The sequence below is a fragment of the Echinops telfairi genome, unplaced genomic scaffold (genome assembly GCF_000313985.2).
Source record: "Echinops telfairi isolate 266 unplaced genomic scaffold, ASM31398v2 ScPeMD7_22;HRSCAF=79, whole genome shotgun sequence".
Taxonomy (NCBI): domain Eukaryota; kingdom Metazoa; phylum Chordata; class Mammalia; order Afrosoricida; family Tenrecidae; genus Echinops; species Echinops telfairi.
Window position 1 is genome coordinate 1,852,988 of NW_022103919.1, and position 16,121 is coordinate 1,869,108.

Consider the following 16,121-nt stretch of genomic DNA (forward strand, 5'->3'; position numbering starts at 1 on the left):
TTCTTGCATTGAGGGAGTACTTGAGTGGAGGCCCAATGTCCTTCTGCTACCTTAATACTAAACCTATAAATACATGTTCATAGATCTATTTCCCCATCCTCATATATAAATATATTTGGCATATGCATGTATAAGAAATAATCTCTGAATAGATTCATGGGCATATGCAGGTGTGTGCCCCTTAATATCCATAATATGTTTTGTAAAATAGGATATTATGTGATTTAGGCAATGTGTGAACACCATACACGTAGTCCCTCTATAATTTGCAAAGTCTATTCTATTAAAACCTTATGGGAGCCCGCCCACAGGGCCAAGTCTGAGAGCTGTATCCACTGAATACAGGAAGCCACCCTCCCTGGGTACATGGCGAGGCTGAGTGGGGTCTGTGCTGGCAGCTGTATTAGAGTTTTGCACACATCCAGGCACAGGCCATGTGGAAAGGTGGCCTGGAGACTGGACAACCAGTCTGGTCCGGGAATGGGTTGCAGGTTCCAGAAGCAAGGCTGGCAGTGGTGGTCCTGGCTGCTCCCACCCTAATGGTGTCGCCACCCTTGATCATGGGTAGCCGCTGCTGCTGCTCCCATCAGCCAGAGCCAGAGCTGGGAGCCTGCCCGTGTCCTGGACCTGGCTGGTGCCACCACTGCCCACTGCAGGCTTGGCGAGAAGTGTTGGCAGTCATTACCCCACACTAGGAGTAAAAGGCTCCAGGGTTGCTGAGTGTGTGAATGAATCCAGCAGGAGGCACAGTGGGGAAGGAGAGGGTGCTGTATGAATTGGGGTAAGCCCTGAAGCTCCTTTGCCCATTTCCTCTGGGGGCTTAGGGTCTTTAAAACCATTGGAGGAAATCATAAACAAAAGGATAGCTGCTTTACCTTTCAAAACAAAGCAAAACTCTTTTCATGGACATATATGTGGCTAGATGTCTGAACCAGCAGTAAACTCCACATGCCTGTGTAGGCGTATCCATAGGCATATGTACATACATGTCTGTGTATGTTGCACATATGTTCATAAATAGAAAAGAGAGTCATTGAGAGATGATTACAGATACTTCCTAGACACAGCTAAACAGCTTATGAGGTTGGTTTACTGGCTTTAAAGACAGAGAGCCATAGTCTTGTGGAATAGTTCTGTCAATTGGTATAGTATTAATAAAATGTATGTGTAACATCCTTAAAATCCTCGTAAGCTCTAACTGCACTCATCTGGGGCAAAAGGTAAAGAAGAAACCAGTTTATAGGGTTGATAAACGAAAATGACCAAACTCACTGCAGTGTGTCTGTGCCGATTCACCGTGACCCTACAGGACAGGCTAGAACTGCCCTGTGAGTTTCCGAGACTCTGCCTCCTTACAGGAGGCAAAAGCCCCATTTTTCACCCATGGAGCGGCTTGTTGTTTCAAATTGTGGACCTTGCAGATTACAGCTCAATTCATAACCATTGTGCCACCAGGCCCCTAGACTACACAAGTCATGGCCTCATCTATTCTGAGCCCAGAATTAGATGGTGCCCAGCTACCACTACTGACCATTCAGAACAGGGACACAATAGATGGTCCTGAATAAAACGGGAGAAAGATACAGAACAAAATTCAAATCCTTGTCTTTATCCCTCATTAATCCAACATGGTCACGTTTCCAAGTCAACATGTATAGATTTAATTCGCTACTTTTAAGAGATTAATATTCCAGAGTCAAGATGTAATACAACTTTTCAACAGTTTCTTTTTGATTCAGGGTGTCTCCAAAATTTTTTTCCTGTGAATAGTGATATAATAAATATACTCTCTATTAAGACATATAAATATGTCTCTATTAAGTTCTTAATATACCAGTACTTTTATTTCTGTAGGTGTAGGGATTGTTGTGTCAGATATTTTAATTTTTATGAGTATATATAAATGCAACACATGATACTGGATCAAAACATTGTTATAAAAACAGTATTAGGATGATCATAAAAAATTGATTATGGACTCCATATATGATTTTTTCAATGAATTTAATAATTTTACCCTTAAATAAGACAAGTCTTTTATTCTTAGGAAACATGAGGGTAAGTTAAAAAGTGCTACTGCAAAATCTTCAAAGCCTTTATTAAATAAAAATATCAGAATGTGAACCTATTATTTCTCAACGTATCTTTAATCTAGGACTATACCCTTCTGAAGACAGTAATTCCATCTCTCTAACTCTTCACAGAAGAAATCTGCGCTCTGCAATTTACACCACATCAAAATAGCAGTTTGCATACTCAAGGGACCCATACTGTGTTTATGTTGTTTGAGTTTGGGGATCAGAAGTCTGAAGGGGCAAGTTCAGGACTGTAAGCTGGACGGGGTTAAGTTTTCCAATGTAATTCTCACAGGACAACTTTTGCTGCCCTTGAAGACTGAGCAGGTCCACTGTCATGGTGAGAAAACATTTCTTGATGCAACTTTTTTCTTTGTTTTTCCTCACCAGTGTAGTATTCAGTTTGTAAAAATATCTTCCCAATAGTCCGATACCCTTGGAGCAAATCTATCAAGACTACCCTTTTAGGATACAAAAAAGCAATCACCACATTTTATGAACCTCTCTGCTTTCAGTTTAACTACCCCCCACATCCCCTTGGAAGCCATGGTTTTGATTAGACCCAGTGTTTTGAAGGTGCCCTCATGAGAGCACTTGTCTGCAGTTATCCACTGACTGCAGAGACAGCCTTGGACACATCTTGTTTTGAATAAATTCATGCAGATATGAACTGGACCCTGGTGTCCAGACTTTTTGATTTATCCTTTTACATGCTCCAGGATTGAAGGGTAAAGAGTCATACGTATCTGTGTCAAACTTAGAGAGTTAGAAAATATATATACATGTGTAGATAATTATATCCCCAGAGAGACAGATAAGAGCCCTAGGGGTGTAGTGGTTATTGTCGCACTGCTCCGAGGGGGAGAGATGACTTTCTACGCCCATAAGGCATTGCAGTCTCATAACCCACAGGGCCAGTTCTACCCTATCCTAGAGGTCACCAAGAGGTCACCAGGAGTCAGAACGGACTTGCGGCAGTGAGAGAGAGAAAGCAAATGAGACAAAGCGTTAAAATAACTTGTGAATCTAGATAAGGGATTGTGAGAGGTATTGTACTTACCTTACACGTTTTTGTAGGTTTAAAACCACAAAGTTAAGCTTTATTCATATAAGATATGACCAGTTTACTTTCCCCAAATAACCAAACAGTCTATACCCCATCCTCATCATGGATGGCCCTGCTGGACAGCTGACTACACTTTTAAAATTTCCAAAGGGCTCTCTGTGTTCTGGATGTAGAAGCAGGACTGATTCTTGGGAGCGGACTTCTCTCTGTTCGGTGAAATTCTTCTAGCCAGCTTTCCTGGCTGTGCATTGGTGTAGGGATACCCTGCATGTATTAAGATATTACTGTTCTCAAGATCAGACATGTCATCGCTTTACCAAAAGTTTTAAAGTTTATATTTGGGTGCTGTGAGTAGAGTGGGGCATACCATATTCAATTTATATGAAGAACATTTTTTTTTAATTTTTGGCTAACCAAGTAGCCAAATCACTGGGACCACTTTTTTTTCTTTAGGGCCCCATCGCGAAGTGCTTCAATTAGGTCTCTAGTCTGAAGGCTTTGTTGCTACTGAAGCAATTTGGATATGTGGAGAGTAGCAGTTTCCCCTAAATGCCTGAACTTCTAGAGGGCCTGGAGTAGGAGGGAGAAGGAGCTGGGTAGAGAGCGCTGATGAAGGAAGCATTGCCAGGTGACTAGGTTAATTGGACATCCTGTATGTAGGCTTTCTTCCAGAAATACGGATAAGCCATTAAGAGATTGTTTGGGAGCGCCCCTGTTCAGTCCCAAACATGTGCTTCTGACTACTGCTTGGAAACAAGAGTGGGAGCCTCGCAGTCTTGTGTTTCTTTTGAAGCGGTAATACGCCCCTGGGAAACTCCCTTCCTCTCCCGGAAGCCACAGCATCTCTCCTAAGGGAGAGGCACTTCTCCAATGACCAAGAGCCTCTTGTGAAGTATGTCAGGACCTGACTTCAGCCTGAAGACTCCCACCCACACCCTCCCCTTATGGAAAATCTGCCTCCTGGGAAGGATTTCATACCAGCAGCCATTTTACATGAATTTGACCTTGTAGGAAATGACAAAAAACTAAAAGATCTAATTTTTTTACCTATGGATCTTTTATCTTCTATATTCTTGCTCTGGAAATGACTGCTGCTTTTGGGTTAACATTGAGAAGGTAGAAATAGGGATTTTTCCCCCCCCCTGAAATCCCTCTGATTGTGTTTAGCATCAGCCAGTCTGTTTTAAATGCGATGACCTCTGTTGCTTATTGGTTTTGAATAAAATGCGTGGACACATTTCCTGCCTTATGGTCACATCATCTGATTTAAAAACTTAGGGAAAAGAATACTGGGGACTGGGACCATCACAAATCCTCTGAACTGTAAGATCATCATTTCAATAAATCACTTGGAAATTCAGTAGCAAATCCTAGAACTGATGGCAGGCTAGAAAGGAAGTTTTCTCATTTTCACATTAGCAGACTTTTGGTTCTTTTCCTAAATGACATTGCAAACATCCTGCCGGTTCTCCCGGATAGGGAGTTAACTTGAACTGCAGGAGAGATTTCCAAGGCCTGAGCTTTCAGCACACATCTCCTGTTTTCACAAGGTCTTTCTGTTCCTCAGGAGGGCAGAATTAATTCAAATATGAGGAGAACTTGGCTGACAGTCTCAGTGGGTCTGGCAGTAGAAACGCCAGTCTGCACAGGAGGTAATTCTGGGCCCTGTGGCCCCAGCAGGGCTTACAGGCCTTCAGGCCTTGCTCACCACTTAACCTGAATTGTGGGGACCAGATTCGCGTTGTGTTAATGCCATATGCCCTTAAGCACTGTGGGTGGAACCCAGAGGTGGAAGAGCTCGGATTCACGGAAGTGACTCTTGACATCTGGTGCCACCAAGCTTCCCCTAGAGAGAGCATTGTGCCCCAGTGCCAAGAAGGGCAGGGCTTGTCTACCAAGGATGGTATGCTGGGGCCTGCACTCTTGACTTCTCAGGAACCCAGTGACCTTGAACCATCTTCTAATTGTGCCTAGAGCCATCACCCTTCCTGGTTTGTGGTTGACCTGCTTGTGCATATTGCCATTTTCTTCCAACATGCTCTTTTTTTCTCATGACAGTATTTGTTGGCTTACTTATTAAGCCTGGGGTGGGATGGGGGTGGAGGGGATTGGAACCCCATCCAGGGGTATTGCAAAAGCAGATACCTACACTTTACCCTGGATTATGGGCTATAGTACAAAAGTTCATAATTTCCAGGCCATTGAGTAACTTTTCTTTCTTCTGGAAAAGAGGTGATAGGCCAAATAAGTTTGCTTAATGCAATAACCTTCTTTTACTTTGCATTGGTATTTGACCAAATTACTGGTTCCTTATTTTCCAGTTTTTTATTGGTCAGGAGTTATACATTCACATGCTAATGGAATCCACTTATGTGACTTCCCTGTTGCCAACAACAAATCTATTTGTTGAGGATCCTGCAAGTGTCAGACATTCTACACATTGTGTTTTGAATTCTTGCAAAGATCCTAAAATAGTGACCATTCTTTTCTAGATGTGGCATCGGAGATAGGAAAGGCTATGTCACAAGGCAAAGATAATCTTGCTGTTAAGCAATAGTCTCCAGACCCGGGCCCTGTAACTCCAGAGCTCACTCTTGTTTCACTGGGTTCTTGTGCTCAGTGTGCAGGAGTCTGCTCACAGCGAGGGCATCCCAAGACCCGCAGTTCCTGCTCTGGCGTGTCAGAGAGACATCTGTTACCTGACATCTGGCAGCCCATGTCATCTAAGGAGGTAGATTGGGCAGGTGAATTCAGTCAGTCCGTGTCTTGGCCTACATTATTTGTCAGCAACTGTGTCTTCTCTTACTGGTGATGTATGAGCTTCTCCCAATAGAACAGCCTCATAATATGACGTCTTTTCTCTGTGGATGACATTAGTGCTTCTCAAACTAGCTTTGGTGAGGAATTCTGTGTCACCCCCCCCCCCAACCCCAATTCCCAATCTGTTGCAGACTGATAACAGAATTGGGAGTAGTGATACCATGAGGGGACAGGGAAGGTGGGAGGAGGAGGAGGAGGAAGGGGGATACCAGTCACAATGATCTTGCATAATCCTCACCCCGTAGGGGGCCTGAACAGCAGAAATGTGGGTGAAGGGAGATAGCGGTCCGTGTAAAACATGAAATCAATATAAGTTATCAAGGAGTCACGTGGGTTAGGGGGTGGGGGAGGGAAAAAAAGGAGTTGATACCAAGGGCGCAAATAGAAAGTAAATGTTTAGAAAATGATGCTGGCGACAGTGTGTACAAATATGCTTGAAACAATTGATGTATGGAATGCTGTCAGAGCTGTAAGATTACCAATAGTGCTGCTAAGAACATTCTTGTGTATATAATTTGGTGAACATATATACATATTTTTGTTAGGAGTAGAACCGCTGGCAAATGAACTTTTATAGTTAGCAGATTGACGAAAGAATTACACTCCTATAGCCAAGTGTGAGCATTCCAGGGGTCCACATTCTTCCCAACATTGAACATTTTTTGGTTATTTTAGTTTCAACCAGTTTGGTTGGTGTTTGGGGTCAATTGCATTTCACTGATGACTTAGTTGAGCACGTTTTTTCACCGTTTATTGACCATTTTACATATTCTCATTCGTGAGTTATTCAGATTGCTCCTATTTTTATTAAATTGCCTAATCTTAAAAAAAAAGCTGTAAGAGCCCCCAATAAATGATTTAAAAAAAAAAGAAAAATTTGAATAAATGGCAATATGGAATAGACATATATATATATATTTATATATATATGCAAGAAACTGTCACAGCAATATCAAATTGCTATGAAAGCTTCCAAACCCATGCTCCCAGCTTCTTTACTTGTCTCATTGTGGGTTGGTGGTACAAATACTTTGTGGACTAACACTGGTCTGTGGACATACTAACTGTATAATTTAGGGAAGGTATAGCCTTTGGAAGAAATGTATAATTTCTACAAACCACAGATTTAAGCTTAAATTTAGAGTAATAGATGGTGTCTTTGTTCAGCTTTAAAAATTTTAATCTGTATCTACAACTTTTTAAAATTATAAAGTAATTCATATTTGACATAAAAGTTCAAGTGGTGTAAAAATGTTCCCCTGACTGCCAACCTTCTCAAAACAACAATCACCAATTCTTAAATTGAAAGTTCATCTCACATGAAAAGCAGAAGGGTGTGGATTAAGATTTATGGAGAGGACAGGAGAGGTATTTTAGAAATCCATCCAGTTTTACACTCATTTCTTTTTTAAGCGGGAAAGTAGAACTTTCAAAAATATCTTATTACTCTGTGTAGATGCAAAGTAAAACGATGAAAACTATTTTTCTCCTCACAGTATTGCTTAACACTGTTTCTCTTTTGTTGCAGAGCCAGATCACATTGATGGATATACCTGTGTTTAAAGCCATCCAACCAGAGGTCTGTACTCGGTCTTTTAAACATTGACACCCCGTAGGATTGTGGCCGGGAAGGAGGATTTACTCACTCATTGTTAGGAAGCTTAGGTTTCTGTCTTGTAGTCTCTATAAGTGCCTGCTAGTGAGAGCTCCCAGGAACTTCCCTTTCTCGCGTTATCTGTTAACTGAGCCCAGGGGTTCTGTAGGGTGCCTCCCAGGAGCAGGGGTTGTTCATAGGCCTTGCCACACCAGTTCCTAGTTCCAGCTCCTCCTGCTGAAAATGTTCACCGTCAAGGAGGGCGTGTAGGCTGAATGTGTTTCTAGAGCGCTTTCTCTCTTTTTGTTGGTCCTCAAAGCTCGTAGTTGCCTTATTTCTGGTTTTGGAACTGGTTGTCACAGCAACGCATGCATGTACGTTGAATACATGTGTATACTTTTAGATATAGCATTCAATAAGAAAAAGAAGTTGATTGTACTTAAGAATATTTTTGGAAATATTTAGCAGTATCTGACAAGGCTATGTAGTTACTTCCTTTCTTTTTCAAAGCAAACACTAGAAATCTAATTCAAAATTGTTTAAAAGGCATAAAAGGGATTGATTAGAAAGAGAAAGCGACACGCTACCAAAGCCATGGGCTCTGAGTCCAGTCAGCCTGGAGAGCCCCCCACTACTCGGGGTGTCTCTGCCTCTTGCCCCTGCATTTCCCTCCCCCTGCCTTCTTTACTGTCTGTGTGTGACGGATTTCCTGTCTGTCCAACCTGGCTACCTCAAGGGCCTATTGTCTATAGGTTTCCCATTTAAGCCACTGTCCCAGTCAGAGATCAGCAACTCCAGTTCAGCTCAGCGTAGTTGCATCACATACCCAGTGCTGGCCTAGTGCGCAATACCAGGGTGTGTGGTCAAAACAAACACACGTGGTGGAGGGGACCCAGCCTTGTGGCTGTGAGTGAGGGACAGCTTTCACAGAAGACGATGCAGATAGGGGGATATGTCAAAATGTGAGTGCTGCAGCCACCGTGTGAACTCAAAACACTGAGGACAATGTCCTTCCTCTTACAGTACAGGGACTGTTAGGACGTTGAGATAGACGATTTTAATGCAGCGTCAGACCGAGCATCTCCACCTTCTTGGGAATGGTATCTAACTAACTAACTGTGAGGAGGATACTGTGCTCCCGTGTTCAGTGTTTTACATGAAGATAGGGCAGCACTTTGCATTTGTGTGTGTGTGTATGTTTTCACAAGTTTTTTTTGGAGGGTCAGAGTTGTTTGTTTTTTGATTGGTTGACTGGATTTTCTGTTCACATGCGCATAATATTTTTTAAGAAAACCCTCACTGGTAGGTCCATTGCCTCTCGGAGCGGGTCTTGACATCTTCACAGTGGTCGGTATGTTTGCGACCATTGTGGCAGCTGCTCATTCCATTCCACCGAGGTTTCCCTGGTTTTCACTGACCCTCTGCCACACATGATGCCCAATGGACCTTTCCTGATGACGTGTCCACATCAACCGAGTTGCGGTCTCACTCTCCTTGCTTCTAAGGAGCATTCTGGCTGTATTTCTTCTAAGACCGATTTCTTCATTGGCAGTCTACAGTGGATTTGACCTTCTTCACAAACTTTGAATGCATCAATTCTCCTGTGTTCCTTGTCCAGCTTTCAGATACAGTGAGGGGACTGAAATAATTAGGATAGATATTATTTCTTCACAACTCTTTCTCCTGCCCTCCTACCTCTCTTAACTTCTTTGTGGATGAGGTATACTTCCTTACCTCATGCACCAGTGGGACATGGGCAGAAACAGACGTGTGCAAATGCTGAGTGGAGGTGCTAAGATGCACGACAAGTTTCTTCCAGCTCTTTTTTGCTCTTTAAACTTGATATTAAACAGGGTATTAAGGATTATTTGAGCCGAGCTAAGCCTAAATTACATAGCAGAGGTCACCTAAACTGTAGCTACTCAGTAGACCTATGAACATGAAATAAACATTGTTGCAAACCACTGAGATTTGAGGGTTTCTTTGCTAAACAGCATTATCTTACAAAAATTTGACGAAAAATAATATTGATCTTCCCGATTCAAACCTGACATTATAAGGTTGCTATTTAATTCCTTTGATTTCTTAATTTTCTTATATACTGATAATTTTGCTTCCAAATAGCATTACGTAATTATTCTTTGCCTTCTTCCCTATCGCATATATGAATGTTTTAAACAAATAGCATCAATATTACTATTAGGCAACTGGTTAAAATTTAAAATCTCTTTGCAGTTCCTTTTGTCCTGAGTTTCTTTTCTTATATTCTCCCCTTCCTGTTGTCACTTCCCAGCCCCAGTGAGTCTCCTTCCTTGTCTTTACCCTCAAAGCTTGCTCCCAGGACTTGAGCAGAAACGAGAGAGAGCGAGAGAGAGAGAGAGAGAGAGAGAGAGAGAGAGAGAGGATTGTAATCCTCGTGTTTAGGACCAGTGTGTCTGCTTTGTGGTGCAGCCACTTCCCCCAAACCGTAAGGCTCTGCCTCGTGAGCACAGCCTTTTGAAGATTCAAATTTCCAAGTGCCCTTGATAATTCGGTGTCTCTGTGGTCTGTCATGGCTGCTCATTTCTACAAGGGGACCACAATAGCATGGTCCCAGGACATGGAGGGAGCAGGCAGACGCTGAGTTGAGGCTGGCAAAGAGGAAGGAAAATGGAAGCTGTCCTAACTGGCCTAGTCCCTGGTGAATGTCAACATGACCAATTTTATTTTTTAAAAAGCTGGCTAGTTAATGCAGACACCACTTTGCAGCCTAATAGATGACAGCTGTGTTTAACCTACTTGTTGTATACAGTGACTGTGGTCTAGAACCCTCTTGCCACTGTGGTGGATTGAATGGCAGGAACTGGGTGGATTCCTGGCTGATAAGCTGCATTTTCTTTTTTTAGCCTTTTTCTTTTTCTCATGGAGGGCATCATTTTGAAGGTGGTCTGTAGATTAATTGCTTCCTTGAGTTTTGGTTTCCGTCATTGACCTTTGCACCATATGGGGAAAGAGACCCGTAGTTGTGTCCTAGGCCGAAGGGATTGCTTCTTACTGGTGATCTGGAAATGGAATGGGAATGTGGAAGGAAACTGCCGGCAGAATGAGCCATCTGTTGACAAGGCAGCCTATTTAGCAAAATGTAGACGTTGTTGGTTCCCGGTGTTCTGGGCAGAAGAAAAGGAGAACCTCTCCCGGTGCTCTGCCTCTCCAGCAGCGGTGCTGTAGGCTAAGGTTAGTGTTAGAACCACACAGGCGAGTCTCCGAGTCTGAGGCAAGTGGGTGCGCTGAGCAGGCCCGAGTGTGACAAATGAATTGTGGTAGGCATCAAATTCATCGGGGTGGGAGGGTTCTCTCTGTGCCTTGTTTTCACCCCCGGTCCTTTTTGCTGCCCGTGTCAGCATTGTTTCATCCCTGTGATTCGACGTTTTGGTAGGCACAGATCCCCTTTACTCATTCATTCATTCACTCATTCATCACTCAGTGTGCTCAATGTTGGAGAACACAATGCAGCGGGAGGGGAAGAGATGTAGATGAAGCATCAATGAAAGGGCAGGGCTTGGATGTACAGTATCCCAGAGGAGGTGGCTTTAGAATAGAAGGAGCCAGGAGAGCAGGGTGGCCAAGAAAATGTGCAAAAGTAGAGACATTTGAACCCAGATGGGTATTTGAGAAGCAATGAGAAGTATGTTATGACTGGGAAAATGCATCTGGGTTTCTCCTGCAAACATGACCTGGCATGATTGCCCATGAAACTGGACTCATGGCGAGGTCAGTCGTAAAGGAGGTGACAATTGGGAACGAGCAGCCAGATTTGGGGCAGGGAGGGCCAGAGGCCCTGAAGTCTGGGATTGCACAGTGCCTGCATCCTGGGGAAGCGCAGACACATCAGGCTGGGTCAAACCTATTGGACCGGGGAGGGACACTGAAGTTGGGTAGGAAGGTGTAGGTTGTGCCAGCTAAGGAACTGGGGCTTTATCTTGCTAGCCTTACATGTTCACCGAAGCATTTTAAAAAGGGGTGACATAGACAGATTTGTATTTCTAGGAAGTTCATTTTAACTGTCTGAGCCAGACTGACTGAAGGCAGGGAGACTGGCTGGGAGGTTTGTGGAAGTCTTATGTGAGACACCGGTGGTGGCGGTGGAGGGATGGGGGTGGCCTGGTATACTGAGAATACTGTGGGTGCAGAGACTAGAAGAATCAGGCTGAGCTGTGCAGTGGTGTGTAGAAGTGACATTTAGCAGGGCACATGGAGAAGAGAGAGAGAGGAGTTGGAGAAAGTGGTGCTGGAGGTAAGGGTGAGTGCAGCATCCTGGCAATCAAGTGGTGGGAGAGTTTCAAACAGGGTTGTCAGCAGTGTTTTCCCTGGGGAGGGAGACTGGTCAGGGGAGAGGCTTGACAGCCTGGGAAACTGAGGAAGGGCAGAAAGCCCCAGCTGGGCAGAACACAGATGTGGTTAGGGGTAGGATTGTAGGCTGGAGGCCCGGGGGGTAATGGAGGGAGGGCGTTTCAGGGTTTAGCGTCTCCAAGAGGATAGCCCCGTGACTGTACTTGCAGGGGTGATGAGTATGCCATAGGATAGCTGAAGTGCAGTGAGGATGAAGGTCATTCCCGGAGGCGCTAGAGACATGGTAGGACCTGGTGACCAGAGAGCATACTACCCAGTGTGATCAAGTGTCCCCAGAGGTGATGGCAGGAGAACAGGCACCCCAGGGTCAAGAGCCGATAAGAATGTAGAGAGTGAAAGAAAGAGTGAGGCTCCCCCAGAAGAGAGGCTGTAGCTTACACTGTGAGCCAGGTGAGGTAAGGGACCAAAGTATCACCAGCACCTGCCTCCAGGTTAGAGCACAGCCTTGGTGCTTAGTATTGGGTTTAAAGCAGGTAAGGGGTCATCCGGGTGGGGTGCTGATCCTCCTGTCCCCGAGGGGCCAGTGGGGCACTTACTAGAGTGATCTGGTTTCACTCTTCTCCGCATCAGAGTTGGAGCCTGGGACCGTGGAACATGACTCGTCTAGAATCTGCTGGTCCATTTCTGGTTTCCAGAAGGTCCGGCCTAAGGAATGGAAGAAGTTCACAGTTTCCTTTGGGCCACAGGACACGTTGCAGTTCAGGAAAACATTGCCTGTGGGTTCAGGAACCTGACCCTCTGGCCTTTTGTCCGGATAATTTGCCAGCTCGGAGAGGCAAGCATTCCATAAAGTCAAGGTCAGCATTGGATGTTGGACAAAGGCTGTGTGTCTTTGCTGCTCCTTGGAATTGCAGTGTTGGCCCTGAGAGAAGGGAAGAGTGTTGCCAGCAGGCAGTCATTTATAAAGAGGAGATCGGTTTCACTGACATCATTAAAACCCCCCTCTCAGGTCACATGCTGGGTAGTTTTCTCAGATCATTTCCCTCCACCGCCCCAGCCTTGTCTGAACCAAGGCCACCTCTCCTCCAGATGACAGCATCAGCCTTTTTGTCTCCCCACATTCAGACCCACCCCCAGCCTTTTCTCTGTCGATACCATTCAAAGCCAAAAATCTGACCATGTTCCTGCCTTACTTAGAACCCTTCTTGACTCCCCCTGCTTATAGGATGCAGATTCTCCTCCTCAACACAGCCTGCCAGGTTCTGTGTGCTGGTCCACCAGCACACCTCCCGGCTTCCTCCTGCAGTAGCCCTGCCACCTAGGCTACATGCCTCCCATCTCTGTGCCTTCCCACATACCGTGCCTTCTGCCCGGAGTGCTCTGTTCTCCTTCCCTTAGGAGGCAGAATGATCAGATTCTTGCTCTGGGTCCGTATAGGGTTCTCCTGGTTACCCACTTGTAGCATCATTGGTTGCTGCTTATGTATGGTACTTTTTTGCCGGTGTGCTGAAACATCATGGCTTTATTCAGCTTAATGAAGTAATTAATTGTTTAAAATCAGCCTCTTTCCTAGATTACAAAACTTGTGAGCAGAGGGATCATGCTATTCACTTAGTAGGCATGGATTGTTATTAGCCGAGTACATTTAAGATATAGTAATAATAGTAAGAATAAGGCCCCATTCAGTCCTCTTTCCTCTTGACTCCTGTGCTATATTGCTTCCCTTTGCTAAAAGAACTGAGCTGGGTAATAGGCTATCAGGCATCCTACAGTTGGAGAAAGGACAGCACCCAGCCGAAGGCACATCAGTGCTGACATGAAGCCCAGGCCACTATCTGTCACCTGCTATTGCTGAGCTTGCCTGTTAGCTGCACTTCATGTCCTAGTAGTCATTCTACCCATTGCAATGATTCCTTGTCACAATGAAAACAGAGCGGAAAAGGGCCTCTCCTGCCCACAAACACACATCATTCCATTCATGGCAGGCACAGAATGGAAGCGGCAGTTTCCCTCTGGATCCAGAGAGGTGTGCCTGGAGAAGAAGAAGAGCCCATTCGGACAGGAGTCAGATCTGGCTGTAGACACAGACAGGCAGCACATTCGAGCCAGTGAAGCCTTCACTTTGCAACTTCAAGCCTCTCCCTTCTCAAGTGTGGACATGACATTCGTGCTGGTTAGAAACCAAATTTCTTTTAAATGAATTAATAATACAAAGCAGAACTGTTGGTGAACAGCTGTGTTCATCCATGAGGACTTGGCATCTGGTTATGATTCAGTCCGCAAGACAGACAGGGCTGGCTTGGGCTCTTGTCACAGGAGGCACTGCATGATTCTAAGCAGTCTGCTTTGGCGGGAAGGTGGAATCTTTAGAGCCAGGAAGGCCTGCTTTTACTCCCAAGTCTGCCTCTCCATTTTCTAGTGTGTGATCATGCGCAAGTCTGTCACCTCCTCAATACCCCTTTGTCATTCCTTTCTTCCCACTCCCTCCACTGTCTTCTTGAACTTGGGTAGTAGTGTAAGTTATTAAATTTCATTCTTTCATTTCAAAGTTGTTTTGGCTTTTCTTGCCTTTTGCCTTTCCATGTGAATTGTAGAATCGGCTTGTAAAAAAGCCTGCTGTGGTTTTGATTGTGATTACATTGAATCCTATTAATCCATTTGGAGAGAATTGACATCTGAGTAATATTGAATAATGTGAGGCATCAATTCAATATGCATCTAATGCATCTAGGTCTTTAATTTCTTTCAGTAATGTTACATAGTGTCATTGTACAATTTGTACATATTGTACATAGTGTAAATATTTGTACATTGTACAAATTGTACATAGTGACAATGACAATAAGTCTCTGTCAGATTTGTCCCAAAGTATTCAATTTTTTAATGCTATAGTAGATGCTATTTTAAATTCCATTCCAGTGGTTTATTATTAGTTTAATAGGAATATGATTGGATTTTGTAAATTAACTTGTAACCTGGCTAAATTCACTTTTTTGCTGATTCCGTAGGATTTTCTATGGAATGATGCTGTCTCTGTGGATAGTGGCAGTTTTACTTCCTTTGTAAACGGGGTGCTTTCCTTTCTTCGACTCGCTGTATTGCAGTGGCTACAGCAGGTAGCCCATGCTGAGCAGGGCGGTGAGGGCAGCCAGCCTGGGCTGTTCCTGATCGAGAGGGAAAGCAGGCTTTCACCGTCGGCGCGGTAGTTGCCGGAGCCTTTTCACAGAGGCTTTTTATCAGCTTGAGGATGTTTCCTTCGCTCCTAATTGTCTGAGGGTTTTCATCTGCAATACCTTTTATACGTGGATTGAGATCAGCACACAGGCTTTTCTTTTACATGGCTCTTCTGTTAATATGGAGACCTGCATTGATTAATTTTTTAATGTGAAAAAGCACCTTGCATTCCAACTCCACCTAGTTGTGATGTAAAATTCTTTCTGTATATTAGTGGGTTCAATTTGCTATGATTTGTTGAGAATGTGCATTTATGTTCATGAAAGATAGAGGTCTGGAGTTTTCTTTTTTTGTAATGTCTTTGTCTGCGTTTGGTATCAGTGCAATGCTGATCTCATAAAATATAAATGTTGAGAAATAATCCTTTTCAGCCTTTCAGAAGAGTTTATGTAGAATTGACATGATTTCTTCCTGAAATGCTTTCTTTCTTTAGATATTCTTCAGATTTAAATCTCTGAAGAGTTATAAATAAGCTTTTATTTGTGTGAAACTTAAAAAAAACCCACCCAGGTTACACTATCTTTCTACTTTATTTTTTATTCCCTGTTGTTTCTTTTTTTAAAAAATCATTTTATTGGGTGCTTTTACAGCTCGTATAACATTCCAAATATCAGTCGTATCAAGGTAGTTGTACATATGTTGCCATCATCATTTTCAAAACATTTTCTGCTTGAGTGTTTTCTTTGGTAGATTTTACCACTAAAGGCACCTGGGCCTGGAGTAGTCCTTATTGAAAGAGTTGTAACTATGAATTCAATTTCTGTAACAGATTTAGGGCTATTCAGGTTATCTAATTCTTCAGTGAGCTTGGTTGTGTCTTTCAGAGTTTGTCCGTTTTTTCAAAGTTAAATTTATTCCCAAGAAGTTGTTTACAGTATTCACTTGTTGCTCTTTAAGTATTTTTAGGATCTATAATGTGTACCTCAATATTCTTGATACTCGTAATTTGTACTTTTTCCCATTGTTCCTGCTCAGTGAACCCTCGTTTATCGCGGTTAATCGG

General features: G+C 43.6%; 1 protein-coding gene across 1 annotated transcript in view; it reads left to right on the forward strand.

Moving 5' to 3' along the window:
- RALGPS1 (Ral GEF with PH domain and SH3 binding motif 1) overlaps positions 1 to 16,121 on the forward strand; it is a 353,981-nt gene that overhangs the window by 67,944 nt on the left and 269,916 nt on the right. The window contains exon 4 of the mRNA XM_045288509.1: positions 7,490 to 7,540. Coding sequence (XP_045144444.1) covers positions 7,490 to 7,540 — 51 coding nt within the window. The remainder of the gene's footprint in view (positions 1 to 7,489; positions 7,541 to 16,121) is intronic.